Consider the following 8,328-nt stretch of genomic DNA (forward strand, 5'->3'; position numbering starts at 1 on the left):
AAATCGGGATGAGGACAGAGGTGCTGTGATGTGATGAATGAATAGTGTCTCTAATTGCACTGTTACTGTTTGAGTAGTGTTACTACTCGCCAGCTTACTCTGGACAATACTAGTAATGTTCGCTCATTTAAAGAGTTAGCTAGAGTCAATGTCAGTTACTTTTACCTTAAACTCATTAGGGATGTTGGAAAGACTATTCAGGTGTTTTGGGAATAACCTAACCTAGAAAATAATTTTGAGAAATACACTTTTTCTTTCAAGTGTGCTGCACAAATCATCCACTTATTTATCATTCGCTTTATGTCACTTGTTTGCTGCAAGAAAGCCAATGCGAGTAAGGCTGTAGATCAATGCTACATTATGCATATTGCACTAATGTTTCTGTAATATAAATAAGAGTATTGCATGAAAAAAACGATATTAGAGAATTAGTGCAATATGCATAATGTAGCATTGTTTTACAGCCTTACTCGCATTGGCTTTTTTGCAGCAAACAAGTGACATAAAACGAATTATAAATACAATATAAATAAGAGTATTGCACGAAAAATCTATATTTGATTCGTTTTATGTCACTTGTTTCTTTAATACTGTTTTTATTTTGTGTTTTCTTGGTTTCTAAAATAAAGAAAATCTCAAAGACATAAAGCTGTGCAGTTTCTGTGTGAGTGTATGAACACAATGGTCGGTGGTGGAATTGGCTGCGATGCAAGGGGCTATAATCTGGCCTAGGGCACCGGCCCTGGTACTGCACTACACTACACTGTACTCTACTGTACTATACTTTACTATAAGATACTACACAGTCCGGTGAAGACTTAGACGCAGTCGACTGCAGGAGAGGAGAGCCACGCAGGTTGTATGGACAGTAGCCTGCAGAAGCGTAATGTGCTAATATGTGTCATGTATGTCCTAATACAGTGATTGTATTGTGAGTCCACTGTTCTTGCACGATGCGAGATTAAAGCAAACGCAGCTGTCAGCAAAACTGCAAAACAGAAAGGCGAGAAGGGCGGGGAGGAGCGAGGGCTGAGCGGACGGACGAGAGGGCGGGTAGGGCTGAGCTGCTGTGTTTTTAATTGGCTCTGTGAGAGACGAGAGAGAGAGAGAGAGAGAGAGAGAGAGAGAGAGAGAGAGAGAGAGAGAGAGAGAGAGAGAGAGAGAGAGACCGGTGTACGGTCTTTAAAGAGACAAGATCTATCTCTCTCACACACACACACAGGTCGGGTCGTGAGGCGTTATGCCCGGGGACGGAGGCAGCGGGGCGCTGGTACCGGTTCTGGCCGCGATCGGAGCTCTGACCCTGGCCGTGTGGCTGGTCCGGTTCGGCTGGGGCTGCTGGGTCGGGATCAGGAGCTACATCCTGTCACAGTACTGGAGCACAGACTTGCGGCGGTACGGGCGGTGGGCAGGTGAGCAGCAGATCGACTGACTCATTCAGTGACTAAAGTGCATGATGGATTCAGTCGATGTGACTGGACAGGACAGGACAGGACAGGACTGGACTGCACTGCACAGGACAGCCCCTATCCAGCAGGTTTTGGAGGTCACCCTTCTAGCACCAACATAAACACCTGCAAGTAGTTAATTGCAAACAACGAAGCAGGTAAACAGTCCTTTAGAAACCAGTCAAAAAATCCCTGGGTTGAGTTGCTTAATTGATTAATGACTCCTGTGTGTTCCCAGTGTTTAGATATTGGTGACCTATAAAATGAAGTGGATTGGGTCTCTCCAGGACCAGGTCTGGAGACCACTGGACTACAGTGACTGGGCTGTGTGAGGGGACTGGAGTGGACTGGACTATAGTGACTGGGCTGTGTGAGGGGACTGGAGTGGACTGGACTATAGTGACTGGGCTGTGTGAGGGGACTGGAGTGGACTGGACTATAGTGACTGGGCTGTGTGAGGGGACTGGAGTGGACTGGACTATAGTGACTGTGCTGTGTGAGGGGACTGGAGTGGACTGGACTATAGTGACTGGGCTGTGTGAGGGGACTGGAGTGGACTGGGCTGTGTGAGGGGACTGGAGTGGACTGGACTATAGTGACTGGGCTGTGTGAGGGGACTGGAGTGGACTGGACTATAGTGACTGGGCTGTGTGAGGGGACTGGAGTGGACTGGACTATAGTGACTGGGCTGTGTGGGGGACTGGATCATATTGACCTGATTATAGTGACTGGACTATGGTGACTGGTGTGGACTATAGTGACTGAGCTGTGTGAGGGGACTGGAGTGGACTGGACTGGGCAATTTTTACAGTAAATATTTCCCCCTCTCTGTCTTTCTCTCTCTGCAGTGAAACAGAGGGGGGGGGGGGGGGGGGGGGGCACAGCCAGACACAGACTGGTAGAGCAGCGATGAAGCACTGTGATAGAGCACTGTGATAAAGCGATAGAACACTGTGATAGAGCACTGTGATAAAGCGATAGAACACTGTGATAGAGCGATGGAATGTGTGGTAATAACACAGCGGGGGGGTTGTATCCAACCGAACAACACTTTCCTGCCCCGATTGTCATCCAGGGAGGGGCCGGATGACTGTCAGGCACACGGGCTATGGCTGTTGTTTACTGTGCTGCTCATCTCCTGGGAGAGGGAGAGGGAGACTGAATGTTCTGATTTTAATCCATGTTGTTATCTTCTTTGCCGGGTAGTGGTTACAGGGGCAACCTCGGGGATCGGGAGAGCCTACGCTGACGAGGTATGGGATCAATTAAGCAATTAACTAATTAACACTGTTGTCAGTGTTGTGCACTGATGCGTATTGTGTGCTGTGTAGCACCGTGTCTTGTGAACAGTGTTGTGAGGTTGTATTTGTCAGGTAATGCTTTATATGTCGAGTAGTGTTGCGTAGCAGTGTGTGTGATGTCGTGTGCTGCTGTGCACTGTTGTGTCACATTGTGTGTGCTGCGTGTTGACAGCTGGCCAGGAGGGGGCTGGACGTGGTTCTGATCAGCAGGTCAGCAGAGAGACTGCAGGCAGCAGCACGGGAGATAGGTGAGAGAGAGTGAGAGAGAGAGAGAGAGAGAGAGAGAGAGAGAGAGAGAGAGGAAAAAACCTGTGCAGAATGGGGAGATCAGGGCTCTATGGCCCAGACAGGGAAGAGGGGGAGAGAGAAAGAGAGAGAGATGGAGAGATGGAGGGGGAGGGAGGGACTTTGTGATCTTTGAATTTTGTTACCCTCTTCCCTCTCCCTCTCCCTCCCCCGCTCTCAGCGTCTCAGTATGGCTGCGCAGTGCAGGTGCTGCAGGCTGATTTTACCGAGGGAGGGGGCATCTACCCCGGCATCGCCAGCGCACTGACCGGCCTGGACATTGGCATCCTGGGTACAGCGCCTCCGCCTGTCTGTCCGTCTGTCTGTCCCACTGAGAGTCACTTACATAACATGTTCATCAACATACCATCCCTCTCCCTCTCCCTCTCTCTCAGTGAACAATGTTGGAATGAATTACACGTCAAAGTTGGCTCACTTCCTGGACGTCCCCAACGCCGAAGAGGTACAGCTGCCCCTGGCCCCTCTCCCTCCCTCCCTCTTTCCCCCACCTGCTCTACCATTCTGATACAGTCTGTCCTTATTTCTGTTGCAACTTTCTTTTGAACTTCTCAAATCTCCCTCCCTCCCCCTCTCTATATTATTTTTTATAATTATTACATTTCTTATCAGATGTTCTTCTTATCCTGGGCGATTGTTACAATGTGTTACTGTATTTTGACACACAATGACCCATTAATACAGCTGGGTTTGTACTGGTGCATTCTCAGGAGTCCAGAGTTTGTGTGTGAGAGTGCAGCCCCCCCCCCCTCTCTCTCTCTCTCTCCTGACAGTCTTGTGTTCCTACAGAGAATCACTCAGCTGATCAACTGTAACATCCTGTCAGTCACACAGGTCAGTCTGCAAGTGCCATGTGTTTGTGTGAGTGTGTAGTGTGTGAATGTGAGTGTGTAGTGTGTTTGTCTGACTGTCTGTCTCTCCTTAGATGAGCAGAATTGTTCTACCACAGATGATTGACAGGTACGTCACTGCTGAAATGTCTCCCCATCTCTCGGTCTGTCTGTCTCTATTTGTCCATGGCTGTCTGTCCGTCCATCTATTTGACTAGAATAGTGATTTAATCAGTAACTCTAATCCGTGTTATTATTTCTGAACAATGAATACCTGCACTGTCCTCACTGCTCCCTCCCCCTCTCCCTCAGGGGTCGAGGGCTGATCATCAATATCTCCTCAGAGGCCGCCTCCCGGCCCCAGCCCCTACTCACTCTGTACTCTGCCAGCAAGGTGAGGCGCTATATAGACCACACTACGATCCACACAGAGACTGTACCTACACAATGACACACTCTATCCCTCTCTCCAGATCTTCTTGACCTACTTCTCCAGGTGTCTGCATGCGGAGTACCGGTCCCGGGGCGTCACTGTGCAGGTGAGAGGTCAAGGGTCAGGAGAGGACCTCTCCCGGAAGGTCTCAGAGGTTTTACACACAGCGGGCCGGGGGAGACGCTTGTCTCGGCAGCACAGAGGAACAGAGATCTTTCTGTATTTGGGTGTTGCCTCTCCAGTAGCTTGCTGGTTGGCTGGAGTGGGGTCTCCGTCCCGTTCTCAGCCCACCTCATTGGCCGTGGAACGAGGATGGTTGGAATAATGGAGACATCTCAGCGGTTTTGTTTCAACACCCTAGCTTTTAGGAACTTGAAAGAGGATGTCAGTAGCCGTTGAGGCCAGAGTGTGCTTTAATATTTTAATCAGCGCTTCATGACTGATCAGCTTCAACATTCTCTCCCTCTCTCTCGCTGTCCTCTCTCCTAGTGTGTGACTCCCTTCATGGTCTCTACTAACATGACTGGCAACCTGCCCGTGTCCCCGCTGGTTAAGCGCGCATCAGACTACGCACGGGAGGCTCTCGACACAGTGGGGCACAGCACCTTCACCAGCGGCTGCCTGTCCCATGCCCTGCAGGTCAGCCACGCCACCTTGGATGGACACCTCAGAGTCACACAGACGTTCAGAGAGAGAGAGAGAGACGGAGAGGGAGACACAGACAGAGACAACAGACAGACAGAGAGGGAGACAGGGAGGGAGAGAGAACATTAGATGCAGAAGACTGAAAGAGAGACAGAGACACACAGACCAGGGGAGTCACATGTTCAGGAGAATAGATTCTTATTGGCTGTCACTGATTTCCCCCAGAACCAACTATAAAGGTTAAAATGACAGGACATTGCGTTCGTTTAACATCCCCCCTACACGCACTGTGTTTATTGATCACGTGTGTTCTTGTGTAACGTTTTGGCAACACAGCCGATATGACAACAAAAAGGGAGAGACACCGCCCACTCACCCTCTCTCCCCTCCCCCTCCCCAGCACGCTACCCTGACAGTGGTGTTTCCCGGCTGGTACCGCCTCTCCCGGCTGGGTGTGCATCTGACGGAGAGATATGGCCAGAGCGTCAGCGCCCGGCAGCAGAGCGGCTCGGAGAAGGAGGAGTGAGGGAGGGGTGTGTGTGTGGAACAGGTGGGGGGAGAGAGGGGACACGGTTCAACCTCAGACCCAATCCTTGCCTGCCTGTGATGCCACATGGGGGAAGCCCTTGGGCGCCGGACTGCCCCCTGGAGACGATGGTACCCCAGACAATCGGTTCCTAGGCTTCAGTCTAAACTTATCTGGTGTTTATGCACACGGATGCAGACACACACACATGATATTTTATAACACCGTGTTTTGATTGTGATGCTTCTGGGTGGATTCCCTGCTTTACCATCCCATTTAAGACCAAACTGTACATAATTGTGTAGTTGTTTATGATAGTGTGTCTGTATCAGTCTCTCTCTCTCTCTCCACCTGTGTGTAGTTTGCAGGAATGGGGTTTGGGTTTGTGTGTGTGTGTGTGTGATAAACAAATAAACCAATCAAATAAACGCTCCTCACTCCAGCAGGGTGAACATATATACTTGTGTCTTTATTTGTTGTAATTTTTTGCCTGCGACACAGCGGAGTGTCCCCCTGGGCATGAGCACGGGAGACACGTCAAAGAAACAAAAGAACAGATTGGTCTAAAAAGAGGCTTTATTCTTTAAAAACGAAACAGCAGAAGAAGAAGAAAAAGAATACAAATCAAGCCGTCTCGGAGGACGCCGCCTGTGGCCTCTCACCCTCTCCTGGTTTGACGCACACCAAACCACAGCGTCATTTTATTTTCAAAACGGAGAAAAGAAATGTGTATTGAGAAGGAAAATCTGGCCGATGTCATTCACAGCGATTGTAAACAAACGAAACGTCAGAGTCACGCGTTTTATATGTACGGATCGATACAGAGCTCAGTTTATTCAGTTTTCTCCCCAAGCTGGTTTCATTACAGCAGTGATCGCAGCAGGGTCAGTCAAACCAGGTTGAGTTCACCAAGTACATTCATGACGCCGAGATCAGCGCGGTACGGCACAGCCCAGCCCAGCCCAGCGTGGTACGGCACAGCGTGGTACAGCATGGCCCGCAGGAGAGACGCAGAGCGGGCGATGAGAGAGAGTGAAAGACAGAGAAAGACACGCAGACTGGACTGTCTCTCTGCTGGACTGGACTGGACTGGACTGTCTCTCTCACCCTCATTAAGACATTTGGCCTCATTCATTTCAATTGAATACCCCCCCTCCCCTCAAAAATCAATCAATCAATCAATCAATAAAATAAATAAATACCATATTAACTGGTATATAATGTGCACATAGATGCCCACCTCCCAAGAATCCAGTCCGTTTACCATATTTACCCACCTATAGGCCCCTCCAGTAACAAACTAATTGTGCTTATTTACAATACATGTATATATATATATATTTTTTAAACTTTGACTTTAAATTTTAAACTGCTCATTCGAAACGACACAGAATGTCATCCTGGCAGACCAAAAAAATCTGGATTTTATAAAATAAGTAAATATATCTCTCTCTCTGTATGTGCGGTCTTCTCTCTCTTTCTGGATCTGTATTTTAATTATATAGATAGATAGATAGATATAGACGCGCCCCCCCTCCCCACGTTATGAAAACATGAAATAGATTTAAAATATATTCTGCCTCCCCCCTCCCTCTCTTCTCCTCCGCTCTGCCCTCTCAGACGGGAGGGTTCGCTTTTGATTGTCAGTCTATCAATATCAATATCCATACTACTTAATAACTAATAATCAATCAAAATGAAAACCTAAAATGTATAAATTTGTGCAATAACTTCGCGATTCTCTCCCTCCATTTCTCTTTCTATCCTTCCCCCTCCAAATACGAATCCCAAACTTGATAAAAACAATAATCCACAAATTAAAAGCAATAATCACCATCAGTCCCGTTAACTCTTACTAGCGATCGACTACTGATTATTTCTCCGATTGGCTCTCTGGCATCGGGATACACAGTTTGTCGTTCTGCCCGTGGGTCTGACCTACAAACCCAGCAGGAGACCCAGAACCCCCGGTCAACGGGTCGAAACCGACCTCAGGAATGGGGTTCTGGCCCTGGCAGGGAGATGCCGCCGCCCTGCCCTAGAGGACACACACATACACACACACTTTATTTACGCAACTTATATTTGTTAGATTTTGTTTTTGGAAACACCTGCATCACTAACCCTCCCCCAGTACTGGCCCAGATACAGGCACACAGTCTGTCTGTCTGTCCATTTACTGTTTATATAGTAAAATACACACACACACACACACAAACACTCTCTCTCTCTGACACACACACACAAAAGGCCTCCAGTCATGTCTCTCTCTCACTCTTTCCTTTTGAAAAAAAACAAACAAAACTAAACAAATATCTGATATCCAGTCGCTAATAAATGCCCCACACTGCCCCCACCCCACTGCCTCGAAATCACAAAATGATCACAAACTAAACACACTAACGCAATTATACAGAGCTGTTATACACAAAGACACCCCCATGTATCAAACCCCCCCAACTGCCCCAATTTTGCACACACACACACACACACACACACACACACACACACATACACTCAGTCAAGCACCCCTCCTCTCAATAGATTTGTAGTGTATTTTTAGAAACAAATGTACAGTAATTTACAAATTGGCAGAGGGCTGCTACAGGGCACTACGGGTACCACAAAGTATTGCGACAGGGAGGGAGAGGGGAGAGGGAGGGGACAGACACAGATGGTAGCTATGATGGTAGCTGTGACCAGCTCCCTCCCCCTCTCTCTCCAATCACAAATCATCAAAAAAAAAAAAAGATTAAACTAAAATTAAAATATGAATCGCAAGTGCAATAACTATAATTTGAGCCGTAATAACAACAACAACAGCAAACAGAACTGATTCGAC

The 8,328-nt window shown here is 48.0% G+C and overlaps 2 protein-coding genes across 6 annotated transcripts in view; one reads left to right on the forward strand and one right to left on the reverse strand.

Annotated features, from left to right (window-relative positions):
• The first annotated feature begins 1,163 nt into the window (after window positions 1–1,163).
• hsd20b2 (hydroxysteroid (20-beta) dehydrogenase 2) lies at window positions 1,164–5,944 on the forward strand. The gene is made up of 11 exons (XM_066722362.1): window positions 1,164–1,412; window positions 2,655–2,701; window positions 2,922–2,997; window positions 3,216–3,326; window positions 3,430–3,497; window positions 3,842–3,886; window positions 3,978–4,012; window positions 4,195–4,276; window positions 4,356–4,421; window positions 4,805–4,954; window positions 5,361–5,944. Exons 1-11 carry the CDS (start codon window positions 1,241–1,243, stop codon window positions 5,484–5,486), a joined length of 978 nt encoding a protein of 325 aa, XP_066578459.1. The 5' UTR covers window positions 1,164–1,240; the 3' UTR covers window positions 5,487–5,944.
• mink1 (misshapen-like kinase 1) overlaps window positions 5,935–8,328 on the reverse strand; it is a 31,429-nt gene continuing 29,035 nt past the window's right edge. For all 5 annotated transcript variants that reach the window (XM_066722356.1, XM_066722357.1, XM_066722358.1 and 2 more), the window contains one exon: window positions 5,935–8,328. This exon is cut by the window's right edge and continues 796 nt beyond it. The gene's annotated coding sequence lies outside the window, so the exon portion shown is untranslated.

Source organism: Amia ocellicauda, chromosome 14 (assembly GCF_036373705.1).
Source record: "Amia ocellicauda isolate fAmiCal2 chromosome 14, fAmiCal2.hap1, whole genome shotgun sequence".
Lineage (NCBI taxonomy): Eukaryota > Metazoa > Chordata > Actinopteri > Amiiformes > Amiidae > Amia > Amia ocellicauda.

Coding starts and splice junctions, on each gene's coding strand:
- hsd20b2 (XM_066722362.1), top strand. CDS start 1,241: ATGCCCGGGGACGGAGGCAGCGGGGCGCTGGTACCGGTTCTGGCCGCG. Junction 2,998..3,215: donor GGCAGCAGCACGGGAGATAG/GTGAGAGAGAGT, acceptor CCCCGCTCTCAG/CGTCTCAGTATGGCTGCGCA. Junction 4,422..4,804: donor CCCGGGGCGTCACTGTGCAG/GTGAGAGGTCAA, acceptor CCTCTCTCCTAG/TGTGTGACTCCCTTCATGGT.